This window comes from Monodelphis domestica, chromosome X, assembly GCF_027887165.1.
Source record: "Monodelphis domestica isolate mMonDom1 chromosome X, mMonDom1.pri, whole genome shotgun sequence".
In the NCBI taxonomy this organism is placed as follows: domain Eukaryota; kingdom Metazoa; phylum Chordata; class Mammalia; order Didelphimorphia; family Didelphidae; genus Monodelphis; species Monodelphis domestica.
The window spans coordinates 26041396-26062558 of NC_077235.1; the positions used below are offsets into that span (position 1 = coordinate 26041396).

General features: G+C 41.3%; 1 protein-coding gene across 4 annotated transcripts in view; it reads left to right on the forward strand.

Moving 5' to 3' along the window:
- HDX (highly divergent homeobox) overlaps nucleotides 1-21163 on the forward strand; it is a 106123-nt gene that overhangs the window by 35352 nt on the left and 49608 nt on the right. For 3 of the 4 annotated variants that reach the window (XM_007507400.3, XM_007507399.3, XM_007507401.3), the window contains 2 exons: nucleotides 702-1817; nucleotides 12483-12536. In XM_007507400.3, coding sequence (XP_007507462.1) covers nucleotides 702-1817; nucleotides 12483-12536 — 1170 coding nt within the window. The remainder of the gene's footprint in view (nucleotides 1-701; nucleotides 1818-12482; nucleotides 12537-21163) is intronic. The other variant, XM_056809607.1, reaches the window with a different exon arrangement.

The window sequence follows — 21163 nt, forward strand, 5'->3', positions numbered from 1 at the left end:
ATACCAACTCACACCTTCTCTGTAACTTGATCTTAAGGAGCTCCCTGGGGCCCTGAGAGATTAAGTGATTTGCCCAGCATCACACTGTCAGTAGGTATCAGAGGCAGGACTAGAAACCAGGTCTTCATGATGCCAAAACTGGTCCACTCCATCATATCACCTCTATTGTATATTATTATGTCGTATTATCCCCATTATACAGATGAGGAAGTTGGAGCTAGAAAAAATAAAAAAAAAATTTAGAGTTACTTGTCCAGTAAGCAGGGCTGCCAGAAATTAGTCCTGGGTCTCTTCACATTCAGTGGTCTTTCTGCTCCCTCACCCTCCTTTTTATAGTAGCATTGGTTTTCCATCTAGTATAAAGTAACCTCAGAAACCAAAGAAATCTTACAAAGAAGCAAATCACACTGCAGTTGAAGCTGGCCATTATAAAAGATCTTTGCTCTCCTGGTGTAAAGGTTCCATGTTGAGTAACAGGGGGAAGGAAATGGCATACTGTATTTTGGAGAAAAGTTTGAAATCTTTATTGAGTGTTTTTATATAGTACGATCATAATTAGTTTTTCAAGAGGTTTTGTGTTTGACTCCTCATCTTCTAGCTAAAACTGGTTTGATGGGAAATGTGAACACGATCGATAATTTAAAGATTGAAGCTTACTGGTTTGTCGTTGGGTTTTTATAGGAACTTTTTTGTCTTTCCAGACTTGGGTTGGCAACAAGAGAAGAAAAATGAGCAGCAAGAATGCCGAGTCTGGATCCTCAACCCCAGGGACTATACCTGGTACGCCTCAAGCATCTCCAGACATTGCTGTCAGAAACATCATCAATGTCAATGCTACTCGACCCCCAAGCCAGCAGTCTTCTTGGGCAACCTCTAATAATGATGTCATAGTGACTGGTATCTATAGTCCAGCTAGTTCATCCAGTAGGCAAGGATCCACCAAGCAGACAAATGTTCCAATGGCAGAAACTCATAAAATCCCCATTCAGAGAGCCTTGGGGAAAAATGAGCCTGAATTTCAACTGCATGTTCCTGTGCAGAGGCAAATGGCCCACTGTAAAAATGCTTCGTTGCTCCTGGGTGAAAAAACGATTATTTTGTCAAGACAGACCAGTGTACTAAATGCTGGAAACCCTGTGTATAACCAGGCCAAGAAAAACTATGGAGGTGCCTCAGTCCAAGCTGCTGAAATGCCATTACCTCAAAAGTCAACAGCATGCCACCGGCCTTGCAAAACAGAACCAGGAGGGGGTCAAAGATCATATAAACCCGAGCATTCAAGTCTCATGCCACACAGCTCATCTGGACAAAGAGGAAGTGCCAGAGACCCTTACTGTAGTGCCCAAAACCTAGAGATCCGGGAAGTGTTTTCATTGGCCGTTAGTGATTATCCACAAAAAATGCTTGGAGGGCACACCTCACATAAGCCTAGCTCAGCTGAAGGGAATTACCTGTCCATTGCCATGGAGACAGGTGATGTTGATGATGAATATGCCAGAGAAGAAGAGTTGGCCTTGATGGGAGCCCAAATCCCAAACTACTCAAGGTTTTATGAAAGCGGTTCCCTTCGAGCCGAGAACCAAAGTGCAGCTTTGTCTGGACCAGGGAGAAATATGGCAAATTCACAATTAGTGAATGCCAGAGACTTGCCTGACAATGTACTCTATCATAGAGACTACCACTTGGCGCCACGGACCTCATTGCATACACCATCCAGTACACTGTATAGCAGTGCTAATCCATCACGAAGTAATTTTTCTCCACATTTTGTATCATCAAACCAATTGAGGCTATCACAAAACCAAAATAATTACCAGGTAATTTGCAAGTTTTGTTTGTCTAGGGGTTTTTTTATTTGTTTGTTTGTTTCTGACCAAGTCTACATTTAAGTATCAAGGTCTCTACTTTTGATCATTCTTCAGATAGAGACTTGGGTCAAGTATCTCAAAGTTTGCAGAAATCTCGAGGATTGTTTTTTTTTCCCTTGAAGGTTTGGTGTTTTGTGTCATTTTGTTCATATCCTGGAGAGCCTTGTATTTCCTTTGCCCTTTTTAGAAATGCTGACTTTTTTCCATTGAAGATAGTAATTTTAACACCTTGGCAGGTTTCCCATAAGGTTCAAAATGAGGTTGATTTGTCAGGAAATTGTGGCAGCCTTATGGGAAGTACAATGCTTTCTGTCACTAAAATTGGATTGAATTAGCTAGCTACATCCTCTTTAACTTGGATTGTTCCTTTAAGGCAAGAGTTCTTAGCCAGGGGGCCATGAACTTTTGAAAAAAATATTTCGATAACTGTATTTCAGTGGAACTGGTTTCTTTTGTAATGCTATGTATTTTTAATCATTTAAAAAGATTATTCTGAAAAAGAAGCCATAGGTTTCTCCAAACTGCCTCAAATGTCTAGAACCCCCCCTCCCAAGATTAAAAACTCCTGCTCTGATAAGGCCTAAGCCTGCAATTTAGATGGTTAGTACCAGACGGGTGGATGCTTTGTTCAAATACAATAAATACACAATGATTTCTATCTTTCCTCTGGTCCCTGAGGATTGATGGTTAAGAAGCTAGTGATATCCGCTACATTCAGCCAATTTTTATTTTTAAATAAAAACATCATGTTAAATATTAATCAGACTAGTTCATGTAAGAGCACTTATAGGAAATTATACAAATTATAGAAATACCTAGGCACAAAATTGATCTTTTTTTTTCCTGCTACTTCATTAGTTCATTTGCTAATTAGCTACATCTCTGGTATTCTTTGAGATTGAGTTATGGGCCCTGTCTTTCTATGAGTCAGAAATCTTCCTGCTCTCTACCTGCTTTGAAGCTCCTTTGGAATTGCTTCCCCCTGCTGGGTTGGGCATGACTCCTGAACTTGAGGCCTATCTGTCCCTTAGATGATTTCAGACCATTCATACTTGTGCTATGAAGTCAGGCTGCCCTCCGAGTCCTTGTGAACAAAAGCGGCTCCATCCCTCTTCTTTTTCAGTGTTTATTTATGAGAAACTAAATCTCATGTCACCCCACCTTTCCTCCCAGGAGAGTTTTAGTTTTATTGGGAATGAGATGGCTGAGCTGGATGATCTCTAAATTCCCCTCTAATTCTAAATTTGATGAAATCCTATGAGGAAGGTGCCAAGCACCTTTCTGCTGCATGACAGCTAATAGAATTGTAAATAGATATCGGGTTCTTATTGAAGTCAAGACACTTCTGGGAGCTGTAGGTGTATCTCCTGGTTCTTTGTCATTGTTCCCAGAACACAGTGCTTTGCACACAGAGAGCACTTATAAATGTTTGTCACATGTGTGGATGGGTAGATGGCTGCATGTCAGTTCCATGGTGGTTGTGTAGTTAAAGCCATCCACCACCACACTTTTCTTCCTGCCCTCCTTTAAAAAGATTGAGTCATATTTGAGCAAAACATGCAACTCTTCATTTGAATCTCTCACCAATCCCAAGGTAAGTACTCTAGTCATTATTACCTCCATTTTACAAATGAGGAAACCGAGAGGCACAAAGACACCAATGAACTTGCCTGGGGTCCCAGCAATAGTCAGCATTTATGATGGGATTCACTCCCAAGTCCTTCCTGCTTCCAGGTCTACCATTCTTTCCCATGCACCCTGCTGGATACACATTGTAAGACATCGGGGTGGGGGCAGACCAGAGAGATTGGTAGTAGATCCATCTTGGTCCCACTGCCAGCTTCAGATGCAATAATTCCAAGCGGGCCTCAGAACCAGCTCTTTTGACAGGGTGTCTTGGCTAGGGACGTTCCATATTGGAGACACCTTAGAGTTTCCCTAGGCTGGGTTCATCCCTTTGGGGGGAGCCCTGCAATCCCATTGGCCCCTGGAGTTTCACTCACTGTGCAGTTCTCTTCAATGTCAAACCATCTGTATATCATACATAGGCTTACTGTGCTGATTAAAGATGAATAATTAATGACCATCTATGTGAAGAGCTTAGAGCTTTTGTAGGCAAGGTGCTATATAAATTCAAGATTTATTATTGCTATTCTTATTTTGGCTTTGTACTTACTGCATTCCTATCTCAGGGATTTCATTAGATCTTATGAGCTAATGGAAGAAAAGCACTTTGAGTCTCTCTAAAAGGCACTTTATAAACACAAAGCATCCTTATTAGTGACAGTGCCTTGGTAGGCAGCTCCTACCGTCTCCAGTATTGGGAGACTTAAGTACATCTTGTTAATACATCTTCCTCCATTTCAGGTGGTCAAAGACATAACCGAAAAGTTATTTCTTGCCGTGTTTTGGGCCTTTGAAGGGTCTTGTTTCTCATCAGTGAGTGTGTTCTCTCTACTGGATCAGATCACACAGTTCCCACCCTCCCTCCTCCGTACCTTCTTGTCCAATGTGATTCTCATGCAGGTTTTCCAGTAAGTCCCCTTTAGATTTACCCAACCCTCTGGAGCAGTGGTGTCAAATTCAAATTGGAAAAGGGCATCTAAATCATACATAATCTCTGCAGGCTGCAGATTGGCTTGGAAAACCTTGATATTTTGTTTTGTGGCACCTAGGTGGCACAATGCATAGAATGCTGGGCCTAGAATCAAGAAGACCTGAGTTCAAATCAATACTTACTAGTTGTATCACCCTGGGCAAGTAACGTGACCTCTGTTTACCTCAGTTTCCTCCTCTGTTAAATGAAATAGCCCCTACTTACCAAGGTTGTTGTGAGGATCTAATGAGATAAATATTTATAAAGCACCTAGTACAGTGCCTGACCCATAGTAGGTGCTATATAAATGTCAGCTGTTATTTAGTTCCCCATTGCATGTTAGTTATTTAGCTGCTAAATAGTTCCCAATTGCATTTTCATCTGTGACCAGCACCTTTGCTCTAGAGGACTAGATCTTATTCTTCCAATGTTTCCTGGACAGCAGTCTGCCACTCTAGCTTGCCCCTCTTTTGTTCCTCATTTGGAGTAGAGGCCCACTTCCTTTTCTGATCACACTTCCCCAGGGGTGCATCTACATCTCACATCTGGCTACGCACATCACCAGTACAGGAGCTGTCACTGAGACCATCGCCCAACTTGCTCCTACTTGCCATTTCTATTTCCATAACCATTGTGCTAATATGCCAGTCATACAGGGGGGTCCCCAACATCAGGGCACTTTGAAAGCTTTAATAGCTTTGAGCTTAAAACTGTGCTGACTGGGGATATTGTATATCATATTTACTGGGATACATTCCCCTGTCCCCATTTGGAAGAGCAGATGTGTGCCTTTTTTCTTTCCCTATCATAGATTCAGCTTTGCCCCTGGCCGGTCCCTTTCAGGCTGCTCTCTAGCTCTGAAGGCTTGATTAGAACTCACTTGAAGAAGAGGTTATTTAGCTATTTGATGAGAATGAAAGGAAGAGGCCCCAGACACATATAGATAGGAGATCACTGTTTGGACCAGGTTTCAGAATGATGCTTTGGACGGGACAGGAAGAGGAGGAAAGAAGTGGTCAATGCTTCTGCCTACACTGGATAGCATAACTCTCCCCTTTCCCTCACTTTAGTGCTAAAATACCTGCTAAAATTGCTGAGACATTTAAGTCTTAAAACGAACCTGGTTTTGGTCCTTATTTGTTTTTATTCCTCTAAAGAGGAAATCACAGTGTGAATTTGCCAGGCAGTTCAGGACAGCAGCCGGGCATGTTTTGTTGTGTCGTCATCATCGTTGGTGTTGAATCTGTTTAAATTCCAGCTTTGGGTACCAGAGGGAAAGCTAGGTAGAACAAATGGGTGACATGCTTCCTGGAGGGAGCAGCGACCATGACAAGAGCTAGATGGCTACGAGTTTGACCTTCTTCTTAAGGGCTCCCATCTTTACAATCCTGCCTAATAAAGAAATCCTTGTAATTTAGCCATTCAGGGTTGACCAGTTCCTTTTGAAAAATGAAAACCAAGTGTAGCCATGTTTGATGCTATAGGAATATTTGAGAAAATAGCACGCATTAAGTAAGGGCTGCTTTTCCAAGTTCCTCTAGCCTTTTTCCCCACCCCTCACACCAATGCATAGGGAGATAAACTCACACTGAATGGGGCATTGTTGAGTTCCCCTTTAATTTTGCTATTATTTTTAGCAGCTGCTGCTAAACTGAGGTTTGTATATTGTGTATTGTTCTTTTAGAATCCCATTGGAAACAGCATGGAATTCCAATTTACCTGATCTCTATCTCTTGTGGTTTGTAAAAGGTCAGCTGCTAAAATCATGTGGAAAAAAACTGCAAAGCAGCTTAGTTGTCAGTTGCCAGAGCTTTCAGGGCCGCTAAACTTTCCCAGGCATGAGCTTCAGATCACTGAACAGAAGAGAAATTAATGTGCTTTAAAACTGTGTGAGTTGTTTAGCCAGAGGCTGTGGTGTTGAAGGTATTATTTGGTGTTGGGTTGTTTTATTTAAGTCTCATTTCCAAAAGACTAAAGGAGGGGAAGAGAGACAACTATAGTTTTTAAATGTCCCAAGTGGCCTTTCTCCGCTGTCCACTCACACTCATGGTTCCCTGCCTGGAGCAGGCCCTTTTCCCTTCCTTGGCATCCTCATCTCTTGCCTGGTGTCCTCTCTTGGCCCTCTGTTGAATTGCAGCATATGATGGTTAGTGAATACTACAGGGGCATGCCATGAAGTCAATCAATCCCTCCCTCATTTATTGAATGCCTACTGTATGCTCAGTAGCTGGCACTATGCCATACAGTGTATTAACATTTTCTTTCATTAACCTAAGGATTGAAAAACACCAGTTCTGAAAAGCTTAGGAAACCCTGCCGATTCAACTTGAGTGATTGATACATTTTAATACCCGGCTCATGCCAAAGCTGCTGCTGACAGGGAGGTGAAGCTTTGATTTATGAATTTCTTATTGCAGAAAGTCAGCGAGCAGCTACCTGGTTGGATGTTAGTTGAATCTCACTGATTGCTTTAGTTAATCAAATTCATTTGAATGAAACAGAACTTCATAAAGTATCCACTTTTATACCTCCTGTAATGCAGAGGCTATTTCAGGTAGTATCTCCCTGCCCGCCCTGCTCTCTGTAAATGGCCCTGAAATATTAAAAATGGGGTAGCCAGCCCATGGACAGAATTGCCTTTTCAACTGGGTCATTTTTAAGATCAAAGAAGTACTTTTCTTGGTCCTCTTGGAAATATTATGACCAGTAGTTGAGCAAGCCAACCAAACTGTAGACATCCAAATTAGGCACTGTCCCCTTCAAAGAAGCCAGTTTGGAGAGATAATACACATGTCGTATAGCCATTCATTCACTGGACACTGATCCCACATTAAACTCTAGAAGACACTCTGTTAGAAGATGTCTATACGGGGATTTTTTAAAGTGCCGTAGTCCCTGTTCTCAGGGAGCTCACATTCCACTAGCATGGCAGATGATTAATGTTTCTCATTTGGAACTGGCATGAGTGGGCGACCCATTCTTGTGAGTGCTCGAAGTCCTCTGATTGCCTTCTTGCCTTTTGAGGGTCAATTTGGAAATGGCCAAAAACCCATTTATAGTCAAGTTGCATGAATAATATGTCCAAGCAGAGCCACACAGTTTAACACTGAGGTGCTATGTGACTGTGAAATTGTTACACTGATGCGTGGGTGTGAATGTGGTTATGAACACTATTCCAGAAGGAAATGACCCAAAAGATTTGGACTGTTGACCCTCTTGCTGGAATATGTGTATAGCCTCCCAAGATGATTGACTGTGGAGAACTTCTAGAGTTTGGGGATATGCAGTTGAGGGATAGTTTGTCCCAGAACAGTTTGAAAACTTGACTCTTCTGCTTGACTGTCTTCTTTGTACCACAAATTCATGGAAATACAGAAATGACTTGGGTGTCCCCCAAGGCTCTGACCAGGGTCATCTTTTCTTTTCCCTTTATACTGTCTTACTAGATGATCTCATTAGATTCCATAGGTTCCTTTATCATTTCTTGTTACATGATTTTCACATCTATTTATCTAGCCCTAACCTCTCTCTTGACTTGCAGACTCACATCACCAGCCAAGTTGTTGAATATCTAGAACTGAATGTTCTGTAGACATCTCAAATTTGGCAGGTCTAAAACGGAACTCATTGACTCCCCCCCCCCCCATCAACTCATCATTCTTCCAATCTTTCCTATAACTTTTTACTCAAATCCTTCCCTTCTGTCTGTGTATTGGTTCCAAGGCAGAAGAGCAGTAAGGGTTAGACCACGGGTATTAAGTGACTTGTCCAGGGTCTCACAGCTTGGAAATGTCTGAGGCTAGATTTGAATCTGGGACCTTGCAACTCTAAGCCTGGCTCTCAATCCACTGAGCCACCCAGCTGCCTCACTTTGCTATAACTTTTGAAGGCACCACCATCTACCTAGTGACCCAGGCTTACAACTTCAGTGTATGACCCCTTACTCTTACCCCACATAAGCAATCCACTGAGTCTCTTGGTAATTCCTATCATTTCTACCTTTTGAATCTCTCTCATATACTTCTCCTTTTCTCCTCTCACATAGCCAACACTGTCACAGATAATGCCTGGGCAATTGCCGTAGCTATCTGGCTGTTCTCCCTGTTTTGTCTCTCCCTACTCCAGCCCATCCTCCATTCAACTGCCCAAGTGGACTTCATAAAGAGCAGATCTGACTGCATCATCACCCTGCTCAATAAGGTCCGGCGGCTCCCTCCCCTTTCAAATAGAAAATCTTGTCTGTTTTTTTTTAACCAAATCTGGCTCTGTCTTATCTTGGCAGTCTCCTTACACTTTCCCCCTTCTATTTTAATAATAATAATCATAGTAGCAATAGTGATAATAGCTAACATTTATATAGTACTTACTGTGGGCCCGACATCAAGCTATACTGGCCTTCCTTCTAATTCTGATTTTTCCTTCTTCTGACTCCATGTCTTTGCACTGATTATCCCCTTTACCTGGAAAGCTCTCTCCTCACGCCTGCCTGCTGGCTTTCCTGGCCACCTGCTTCAAGACTAAGCTTATATCCTTCCTTCTTTGAGTCCCTTTTCATACTTGTCTCACGCACGCGCACACACACACACACACACACACACACACTACCACTATGTGTCTCATCCTCCGTATGTATCTTTTTTTTCCTTAATCCTTACCTTCTGTTTTAGAATCAATTCCAAGGCTGAAGAGTGCTGAGGACTAGGAAAACGAGGTTAAGTGACTTGCCCAGGGTCACACATTAAGGAAGTATCTGAGCCCAATTTGAATCCAGGACCTCCCATCTCTTGGCCTGACTCTCTATCCACTGAGCCACTTAGCTGCCCACTTACCCTGTATATATCTTGAATGTGCATAGTTGTTTGCATGTTGTTTCCCCCATTAGAACATGACATCTTTGGTGGCATGAGATTTTTGCCCTTTTTTGTATCCCCAGCATTTAGCACAGTGTCTGGTGTATAGTGAATGCATATTAAATGCTTGTTGGGTGACTGAAGCCAAGGTTAGTTGAATTTGACAGTTGGTTGCGTGATAACTCTTGGTAGATCACTTTATAAAAAGGAGAATTTAATTCTGGCCAAACTTCATCACTTAGAATTATTATTTGTATTTTTTACAATTGCAGGGCATTGGAAGTGACCGGTGCTTATGGGAGTAGTCCATTTTCGTGGCTACACATAATTGATTTTTACACTAAAACACATTTTATTGCCACAGATGGGCCCTGTCACTGTTTATATAAATTCAATTACCAAGTTTATTATATACGTGCCTTTGATTATTTCAAGTATAATCTTGCAGTAGTTATTGTTTTTTTTGCAGTTCATTTAGTTTTACGTATTTTAAGTAGCAATTATGTATGGCAAACTCTCAATTAGCCTCACCAAGAGAAGGGAGCAATTGTACAGATAATCCATAATTGTTGAAAACCCCAATATCTCCCTGTAGCTCTAGAAAGCTGGATATGAGCTTCTTTTTTTTCAGCCAACTTCCTTTTTACTTTCCACTTTTTAGCACAGCACCCGGCACATAGTAGACACTTAGCAAATGCTTATTGCTTGCTTGCTTGCTTGCTTTTGCCTTGTGTTCTAGTTAGCTAGCTTTACTGGGCACATATACAAACTGGCTAAGAGTTGGGAACATCCCATGACAGTGTATGATGAAGTAGGCAAGTTTCCCAGATGCACCCTTACCTCTTCTGTTAAGTCATTTATCAAGTCCAGTTGATTTTCCCCCTGCAATCTATCTTCCATCTGTCTCATCCCTTATTCCCACTGGCTTGAATGACTGGTATGGCCTCTTTACATATCTTCCTCACTCTATTTTCTCAATCCTTCAACCCTTCCTTCATGTGCCACTAGAATAACCTTTTTGTTACAGAGATCTGCTCATATGGCCCTTCCCACAGATACTCATTGACTCTGTTGCCCACTCAGTCAAGTTCAAACTTCTTTGCTTGATGTTCAAGACATGATACCTATTGGTGTAATAGGAAAATCTCTTGACTTTTCACTTCCCTTTCCAGCCTTGTCTCAGACTACTCCCCTAAATGTATTGAACTGCATGGGCAACAACTCTTCCCCACCTCCCAGTGCCCTTTGCTCCCGTTTCTCTCTCACTTTGTTCATATTCTTCTCTATGACTGGAACATGCTTTCTTCCTCTTTTCTACTTCTTTTGAGCTCTTGTCTAGGATTTAAAATGCTACTGGGAGGCCACCTCTCCCGTGAAGCTCTTCTTGATGCCCCCTGATGTGGTACTCTGGTTTGTAGCTCTCCAACATCCTAGCATGCTACATTCTGTATTAGAGTTAGGCCTGGGGGTCATGTCCTCCTGCTATACTATAAACTCCCCCAAAGTGAGCACTTCTTAACTAAACTGAGTGTCTCCCTTAGTGTCAGCCCAGTATTTTGCCATGGCAAGCACTTTACAGTTTGTGGAATGAATGGCTGTTGAGTAGCCTAACGTGATTTGCCCATTATTATCTTAAAGACAAATCACAGTTCTAGTAGCACAGGCACTGTAATGGTTTTTTCCCAGTGTTTGAATTATCGTATACAGGCACTCTCTCACATCTCCAAGAGGCAGTTTTCTTGTCGGGAGATATAATGGACCAGCCCTGAGTAGAATTTATCAAAAAGAATGGCTTTTCCTGATAGACAGCCCTCTCAAGTGCAGAGGAAAGTTTGGTTCTGGCTCTGCCTGGCCAAGAGAAATCCAAACCTTTCTTGGTTCAGCTTGTGATGGTGTACGCTAGGCACCCTAAGGTGCTTGGAGCCAGAGGTTGTCCTGGGGCTAAGTTATGTATCTGGTGCTGTTCTCCAGTGGAGCGCTTTCATCCTTATCTTCTCTCAGTTGTTGGGGGTTTTTTTGGGGGGGGTATTTTTTTTGCCCTTCATTGCATCCTGCCCCTGCCTGGCATCAAGTGGGTACTCTCCATCCATCCATCCATATTCAGTTGCCTACATTCCCTGGGGATGGCTTTTGAGTGCTACTCTTCCCCCTTCCCCCAATTCCCAGGTGACAGTGGTGGGAGGCATTGGTAAATTCTATTCAGAGTTGGACTATTATCCTATCTAATGGGATTCTGCTACTTCTATTCAGTATCTTTTCTGTAGGTCTGTGGGGCCAGTTGAGAGTGGGTTGAGAAATTCGTCCTCAGCAGTTATAATGGGTCAAATGAATCCTCTGTAATTAAAGCTCAGGGTATCTTTACATTCATGGGAAATGATTGCAATTCATTTGCAGAAATCTGAAGTGGTCTGAGCTCTCTGAAAGCCCTCTATAAGAGTAAGGTGATGGTATTATCTAAAACCTCTTTATCAACATTGAGCACCCGAATTCGACAGGTCTTTTTAGAGAAGTGTTCTTCTCTGCAGAAATTTGACACTGAAGAGTTATGCCTCTGACTCATATTTCCCTTCCCCCTTTACTCTATTCATAGATCTTTTCTGTAGTTAAAACTTTCTTTAAGTTAATGAAACTCTGAAAAAGGGAGTGTGTCATTCCTTAGAAGAGTAAACTTCTACCAACTATAAGCATCTGGATAATAATCTTTTTCTTCCTTTTTGGGGTAAAAGGGTGGGAGAGGGGACTTGCAGATATTTTTATTGTTTGAGCACAATTTCATTTCCAAGAATATCTGGGGAAAAGTACTTGAGTAGAGTTAGCCCAGTGATGATTTTGAAAGATAAACTGAGGTCATCTCAATACCATTTTTTGCTTTTGTTTTTAATGACTTTATTGTGTATGGATTTAAAGCCAACCCAGATTGTTTCCCCAGATACCCAAACAGTCCCACAGTGCATTGTCCTGAAAACCTTCTTAAATTTTTAGGGGAACCTTGTTACTGCTCCCTCCAAAATGAAGGCCCTAATTTAGGTGTGTTGGGGGTAAACTAAGGAATCACTTTGATTGTCATAGGGGATGTGCTCTGGATATAGACCCATCTCTTTCATGTTGATCTACCTCCTTCCCATGTCAATGTCTACCTGACCGAGACTCCATTTGTTGTTTCCACAGATTTCAGGAAACCTTACTGTGCCTTGGATTACAGGGTGTTCTAGAAAAAGAGCAGTAAGTAAATTTTTATATAAAGCAGCAAGTGGGGCTTGCCTTCCATATTGTTGTTAGGAATGCCATGTAGAAAACTGTCCTAGTTTTGTCATGCTGGGAATATAGAACCTCATGATAACTGTTTTATCTCAGAGGCTATATTTTCAAGTAATATTTATATACTGTTTACAAATACCATCAAGTAAAGGTAACCTTTCAAAAAATACTGCAATCAGCGCACCTAAGAAATTCTTACAACAGGTTGTTACAGCTGGAAAATCATTTTCATAAACTATAATTGGTAAGTTTTCTTGGGTCTGATTGGTGCCAGCTAATTTGGCTTAACAATTGAATCTTTATTGGGACAAAATTAGAGGGAATTTTTAATCTTTGGTAAATAGTTTCTCTTGTCACTTTGTATTTGAATGTTTGGAGGAGCCCTCATGTTATGCTCACCTTTTTTCCCTATCCTGGTTTTCAGCAATCAGGTCCTAGAAACATTTGCAATCAGTATTGCAGAGATTGAGAATGGTTGATAGGGTGTGAGGCCAGGCACCCCATCACTTCTGTAGACTGTGTGCCTTCACTGTCTCTTCTCTCTGGCCCTTACTCCTCTCAAATTCATTCCAAATCTAATTGCCCTCAACCACTTCTCTCCATCTTTCTTCTCCCTCCCAACTTCTCTTCTCCAAATAATCTAAGTTAACGAGTATCCCTGTCTCTGCCTATCTTTATCCCGACCCTCTCTACTAACCGCTTCATTCCCTGTCTGTATGCTTTCTGTCCAACATCTTTCTAAGACCTGGATGTTGGCACTGAAGATTGAGTCTTAAGGATGAGAGCACCACAGAAGCCACTAACTTTCATGCCTATAGCTCTCTAGCTTTTCCTAAAAGCATTGTAAAACTGTAGAACGTGCCCCCTCCTCCACCCAACCCTACCCCAAATTATGTGTTGGTTTTGTGTTGTTATATGGTATTATGTGTTGGGTTTGCATATAATTTCTATACATAAGCACCATACCAAAAGGAAGCCTTCGTTAAATAGATTGACTGCTAAATGGACAGTGACTTGTGAGCACATCTGGCAACGAAGAGTTCTTAGTTAATCAAATTTGTTACACCCATATCATCAAAGCAGCATGATAATATTGGCCATGGCCCGAAAACGGGCTCATTATGGAAAGCTGAGCTTTGGAGTGGCAGCCATTGATGCAAACTGGCTTCTCCCTCTATGTTTGGGTCAAAAGATGGCAGTCGGTTTGGGTGTCCTTATTAAATTTACCTGAACTGACTTTTACCCAGCTGTGTAGCCTTTCAATATCATCCAATTAAGAGGACCAGGTTTCATGTTTCCTCAGGACTGGTTGTCTTTTGCATTTGTATCCCTAAACTTTTTTGTGAGTACTCAATTATGGCTTATCTAATTCAGTTGAATGGAAATAGCATTTAGATGAATTGAGTAGGGGGGGGAAGAGTTGGAAAATGCCTGAAATTCTGAGAGCAAATCTCATGTATGTGGCATTGGCACCTGGCTTAGAGATCTGTTGGCTTGCTAAGGCCCCCAGGATCCCTAGGGATGCTCCCTCTACTTGGTGGGAGCCCCACTTCAGAAAGTTAACAATTGGTTTTGTACAGTGAAGGCTAACCTTGCCCAATGAACGGACTCCTTTTTCCTTTTTGTTAAGACACTCCGTTTGGAAAGCCAACCAAATTTATTTGTCCTTTGGTTCAGATCCTCCTCGATTGCCTCTTGTTCTCTTCTGCAAACACAAAGTTTGTAGAGCCCTTAAAATTACATTTTTATGGTTAAAATCTTGAGAGAACATTTCTGTCAAAGGTAAAGCTTTCCCAAATGACAAAGTTTTGCCTGAGGTACATCACAGCATGCCTCCCATTTTGCTACTAAGAGGCCTATGTCATCTGAGGGTATCTAAGAAACCTAGTGAAAGGGTAATAACCACTTTTTGGAACATGAAACAGTTTTCAGACAAAGAAAATATAAGGAGTTGTGTTCAAGGGATGAGTGGGAAGGGGAGGCATGTTAGTGTATCATTAAGCTAATCCTTTGAACCTATAAGTTTATTTTCCTTTTAAAAATAATTATAAAAATACTTTTGGGAAATAAGCTGTTAAACAAATACCTTTAAAAATCAGTTTGAGTGTTTATTCTTCCTTAGTTTCATTCACACTCAATGTTATGGGCATTAGTACAATTTGGCAAATACAGGAAGGAAGCCATGCTGAGTTGGGACCATAAATCTCCAGGCTGCAATAATACTATAAATCTCCTATGAAAATGTGAGGATGCAAGAAAAGATTATTTTGGACGTCTTTGTTCACTCTACTTGTTATTAATTTTGGTATAATTGTTAAATTATACATAAATTGAAATTGTGTTAGTTTCGAAAGCAAAGCCAAAACTAGAGCTGGGGTGGGGAGAGAGTGTTGGATTTGGAATCAGGAAGATGGGAGTTTTGCATCTCACTGCTGCCACCAAAAGCTCTATGTCTGTGGTGATCACAAGTAAAATGGTTCTTCTTTCTAAGCCTCAGTTTCCTCAGCTGTTACATGGTGGAATAGCCATAGTGCCCACCTCACCAGGGAGTTGTGAGGTTCAAGTGAGGTCATGGATTTAAAATGCATTGCAAACTTGAAAATGATAGCAAAATGTCCACCTTTGTGGTCATTACCTTGAAACAAGCCAACTTCTTGCTCGGCCCAGTAAGGGTAAACCAGTGACTAGGGCTATTTGGGTGTGTATAAGGAGAACGACGTTTACCACCACCAAAGTTTGATGTTTGTTTCTCTTGGAATCACCCTCTGCAGCAGGTTGGCTCTGTTTGGATGGTGCATTGGTTATGAATAATCTGACATTGGTTTCAAAGTGAGTTGCATGGGCAAAGAAAACAGAAACCTATATTTATAGGCGCAGTTTGGACATGGGATTTGGCTGCATGCCCATGTTTTTTCTCTACTTGAGGTAAGAAATTTATTAGGTATTGCAGTTTGGCGATTGTTTTCTCAAAGCTCATCTTTTTCAATGATATTTCAACAGACTACCTTGGAAGCAGAAGAAAATGGACATTTGAAATATGAGATTTATAAAACCAATTAATCTTTTGATTTATTTTTTAATATGAAGAAAACATGGCTCTCAGTCTACAGTTGCAAATAAAAGATGTGTTGAAGGTCAAAGTACGTCTAGTTCTAGCCAATATAGTCATAAGATTGAGGTGCCAAGGAAAGAATTGAGCAGAACACACAGCAAAGAGCTGCCCCTGAGTTGATACTTTGCCTTTACAAAGAGAAATGTATTATAGGTATATTTGTATATTTGTTGACAGAGGAATCAAGTTACTCTGGAGCACTTACATTCAATAGTCTTTGCCAAGAAAAGACATTTTGGGCCAAAATTCAAAAGGAGGCAGCACAGAGGGGATTTGGGGTCAGGAGACGTGGGCTCTAGACCTCGCTGTCTCACCTTCTGGGTGATTTCTAGCTAGTCACATCACATGAACAAAACAAGAGAGGTGTCCTAGTTGAAGTCCAAAGTCCATTGCAGCACTGATGTTCCATGATCCCATAATTCTTGGTGCTTTACAAACTCTTTTCTTTTTAGAATGATTTTTGCAGCAAGCAGTATTGGAAAGTTATACAGTTGACTTTGCATCTTCTTCACCCGTGTTACCATCTTAAAACCAGTACAGGAAACATTCAATTCAAATGAATACCAGTAGAACACAGATTCCCTATAACGAAGCAATTTCCCACAGAATGGCCCATGGTTATGTGGGTCTGTGGATATTTAGCCCTTTCCAGAAGCACTTTTGAATAACTTCCTTCCTTCCTTCAATTCTGTAGAGTCGTGCAAGTAGCTTCAAGAGCCCAGAACAGAATTATTGGCCCAATAGAGATATGACCCCTATATAATGACATCATCAAAGAAAGAGCAAATATAGTTAGATCAGATTGATTTTTGAAATGTTTGTGGAAGAGAATGTGAGATGAGTAAACTGACTTCATTCAGTGCTTTGAGGAATAGGAAATGAGCACAAACTGTCTCTACAAGACTTTTGTTTTTAAATTTCTCTGCCTTCTCAGTGTGTTTGTTTCTTTTCTCCCACTTACCAATAGTTGAAAGATGAGTTGAGGACCACATGAACCAGACTCTGTTCTTAGTCCCATATTTTTCAACATTTTATCAGTGACTTGGATAAAGGCATAGATAGATGACTTATCAAATTTGTGAATGACTTGAAATGAGAACGAATGGCTAATCTAGGTTAGATGATGGAATCAAGATCCAAAAAGATCTTGACAGGCTAAAATGAATCCAATTCAGTGACATTTGATAGAGATTAATGTAAAGGCCTACACTGAATAACTGATCAAATTGCAAACCAGGATGGAGGAAAGATAGCTTGGAAAAAGTCCTGGAACTTAGTGGAGTAGCATCTTAATACAAATCAACAGTGTGACATGGCAGTCAAAAAGAAAGCCACCATGATCTTAGACTGCATTAAGAGAGAGGCCCAGTGTTCAGATGCTAGGGAGGTATGGTAGTTCAGTTCTGGGCATTATGTTTTAGGAAGGCCCAAGACAGCCTACAGCATGTGCAGAAGAGAATGGCCAGCAGCAGTGTGTGGATCATTATAAAGAAGTGTTAAGAGCTGTTAAATCCTGCTCAATAGGTCTTAAGGGGAGACATAACAGTCATAGTCCTCAAACATTGGTAGGGCTCTTAGAAACAAGATTAGACTTGTTCTCCTTGACTCCACAGGGCAGAACTAATAAAGAGAGAGAGAGAGAGAAATATTGAGAGAGAGGGAGAGATTGAGAGAGATTTTAGCTGAATTAGAAAGGAGAATGTGCTAACAATTGGAGCTGGGCCAAATTGTAACATATTGCCTCGGGAGATGAGTTTTATGTCCCTGGCCTTCTTCAAGTAGAGTCTCAGTGACTGCCTGTTAGTGGTGGAGAAATGGTTTCTACCCAGTTACTGGTTGGTCTTGACCTTTGAAATGATATAATTCTACCTGATTAGTTGTTTGGTCATGTCTAACTCTTTGTGACCCCTTTATGGGTTTTCTTGGCAAAGATCCTTGATTTGTTTGGTGTTTCCTACTCCATTTTATAAATGAGGAAACTGAGGCAGACAGTTAAGTGACAGCTAGTAAGGATCTGAGGCTGAATTTGAACTTGGGTCTTCCTGATTCCCAGCCCAGTGCTCTATCTACTGTGCCATCTAGCTACCCTGTCTGCCTGTTTAGATTTTGCCTCTTAATCCAAGATCTGTTGTTAAATTTTTTTAAAAACCCTTACCTTCCATCTTAGAATCAATACTGTATATTGGCTGCAAGGCAGAAGAGTGGTAAGGGCTAGGCAATGGGGGGATCAAGGGACTTGCCCAGGGTCACACAGCTAGGAAGTGTCTGAGGCCAGATTTGAACCTAGAACCTCCCATCTCTAGGCCTGGCTCTCAATCCACTGAGCTACCCAGCTGCCCCCTCTGTTGTTAAATTTTGTCATGTGGCAGAGTTGAGTGTATTTTGGATTTTCATGCAGGACAGAAAGAAAGCAATTGGGGTGGGAAGAATTAAGACATGTGGGTTCTAGACTTAGCTCTGCTATTCCTTGGCTCTAGAACCATGTTATTTTGCTTCTCCGTCTGAGCTTCCTCGTTCATAAAATGAGATGTTTAGAATATTGTTCTTTATAGCCCCTTACAGCTAGCCCTCAGATTTTATCTCCAAGAAGGGAAGACTTGAAGGGTATAGAAAATGACAGACAGTATAATTAGTAAAGATGGTGACGGATAAGCCATTTCTAACTGCTGACTCCCATGCTTGCATTAGAATTTTGATAAAGTCCTTGACATTAGTCTGTGCATACATTAGAGGCTCTCCTTATAGAAACAAGCAAGATTTACTGCACCATTTTCCTACTGCAGATCAGATCTTTTGAGGCTACTTTCAATATAATTTACCCATATTTTAGCAAAGCATTCTAATCAAGTCATCCGTGCTGTTCTGGTGGGTAAAATGAAGAGATGTGCATTAGGCAATAATACAATTGTGTGGATTTCATAGTAGTAAATGTACGGTTTAATACTCAGTTTAAAAAATCACTCCTGATAGGAAGGTGTGGCTGGATTGTAATATATTCGAAGAAGACTTACTTAAGAGCTTTAGTGGACTGCACACTAATATGGCGGCCAAAAGAACGAATGCAGTCTCAGGTGGCCATTAACTAAGACACAGTGCCAGGGAAAGGGAGGTTATAATCCTGTTGTGCTTGGCCCTGGGCAGACCACATCTGGAAAATCAGGAGTACCAACTGGAAGTTAGAGGTTAACCAGGATGGCAAACGGCTTTGGGAGTATGCCATATGAGGACTGATGGAAGGAACTAGGGATATTTAGCCTGGAGGAAAAAAAGATTTACAGGAGACCTGATTGCTGTCTTCAAGTCAAGTGAAAGAGGGAATTGATTTGTTCTGTTTGGCCTCAGAGGGCAGAAGTAGGAGTAATGAGTAGCAGATACAAAACCTCAAATTTCGGCTTAATGTCAAGAAAAACTTCCTAGCAATTAGAGCTGTCCAAAAGTGGAATGGGCTGCCTCAGGAGGTAGTGAGTTCACCCTTACTAGAAGCCTTTCAAATGAAGGTTTAATGACCACTTGTCAAGTATGATATAGAGGGAATCCTTGCTTAGTTATAGGTTGCACTAGGTGGCCTCTTAGGCCCTTTCCAACTCAGAGATGCTGGGATTCTGTGATCGATAGCTAGAGAGGTATGAGTAGTCCCTGCAATGGGATTCTGCAGCAGATCTTAAATTTTCAAAATGCTTCTGCTGGGAGTTGAATAAGGAAGAGAAGTTCTCAGGCCCTGGATTTGTTTACTCTAGCCAGTAACTAGGAGCTAGAAAACGGAGCATTTTAGGTAGGGGTCTTGTGGCTGGACAAATTCTCCTTTTAAGGGAATGACTTAAAAATGGAAATGCAGCTTGATATAGTGGCTAAAGAGCTAGCCTAAGAATCAGGCGAAACCTAGGATCTAGCCCCACTTCTGCAAGTAACTTAACCTCTTAGTGCCCCCCTAGTTAATTCTCTCATGCTATGGTATGCAGAAATTGCCTCTCTTCACCCAGAAGAGACTCTTTCCACACTGGGAGGTCCTTCACAGTCATGAAATCTCAAGCCCTTCCCCTACCAAGAATTAAGTATTGCTTAAAATGATTTCAGGAGTTTTGGAAATCTTTGGGACAGCTCATTTTTCATTTCAGGCAACTTTGGGCTTTTAGGCATTGGTTTTTGAACTATCGCTTAGCCATATTCTCCCATTTTCAAAAAGAACTAAGGCTGGAGCACATTAAGTGACTGGGCTTTTATGTTTGTAGTGTCCTTCTGTGCATTCCTGTAACACTCAACTTAGGTATATTTAGGAATCTGGGAAATTCAAGCCCACCGTTCATGGTGGCTCAGAGATCAGTAAAAAGACTGTTAGGTTCAGAGCTCCAGATAAAACACCAGCGTAGGAGGCTGAAAATGAGTGTTAGCTATGAGATCCTGGCCCTGACACTTCTAAGCCATGAGACCTTGGGAAAGTCACGTCTCTAATTGGAGCAATCATCTTTTCATCATGCCCTTTGATTTTCTGAGCACAAGCCTAAATGGCCAGTGTTTTCAGAGGTGGTTCTGAACCTCCTCTCACCACCACTCTCCAAAAGCCCCAGTGTTGGCCACGGCCTTGGTGTCCCAGGCCAAGGTGTTTGGGCACTGAGGTCTCCCTCTCAGTCTTCTCAAGGGCTCACAGGTGTTTTCTGAAAAGAGGAGGCTTGGCATACTCTTTCATGGAATAATATGCCCAATTCTTTGGCATAGCTTTGTGATCTTGTTTCTCCTACCCATTCTGGAAATGTTATTAAAAAATATATTTGTGGATGAGCCATAGTTATTAAAGCTAACATCTTTTCAATAAAGAAAGAACAAATCAAAACTGGGGAATGGTAATGAGACATAGGTTACCTTAACACAGCCACTTTCAAAAGTATGAATATTGTTAATACGGAGTAGTCTGAATAATTATATCTATTTTTTCCCTTTCACCTGCAGGTTGTGGGGTGGGGGTGGCAGGGTAATTTCCTGTTAAATAGAGTTTTTATTAAATTAAATTAGGCTTGACTCATAGCTGCTGCAAATCAAATTTCTAATTTTCATGAGTATATTTGCCCATTCCCAGGTAGGGGCCCTTCTGCCCCCTCATCCCATCAAATCTAGGCTGGGATTCAAACTGTTGAGCCTTTCCAATTTTAATAACTTACAAAAAACAATTTAAAATATTGGTTAGACTTTAGTACAAGAAGATGAAGAAATTTTAAAGGGATAGCCCTGAAAGGAATGGTCTGCAAGAAAGCTTTAGCTCAAGGGAAAAGAATTGAAGAGAAGCAAGTCTGATAGGGAAGGCACTTGGGTTGCAGATGCTCAGTCTTCCAGTAAATTTCCAAGACACCGAAAGCAGACTGGTGGGTTGTTTTTTTTAGTTATTTAATTTTTTTCTCCTGCAGACTTCTGTAAACAATGCTGCCATACAATCCCGTACCATGCACCCAGTGGACAGTCAATAAATGTTAATTGGCTGGCTGACAAA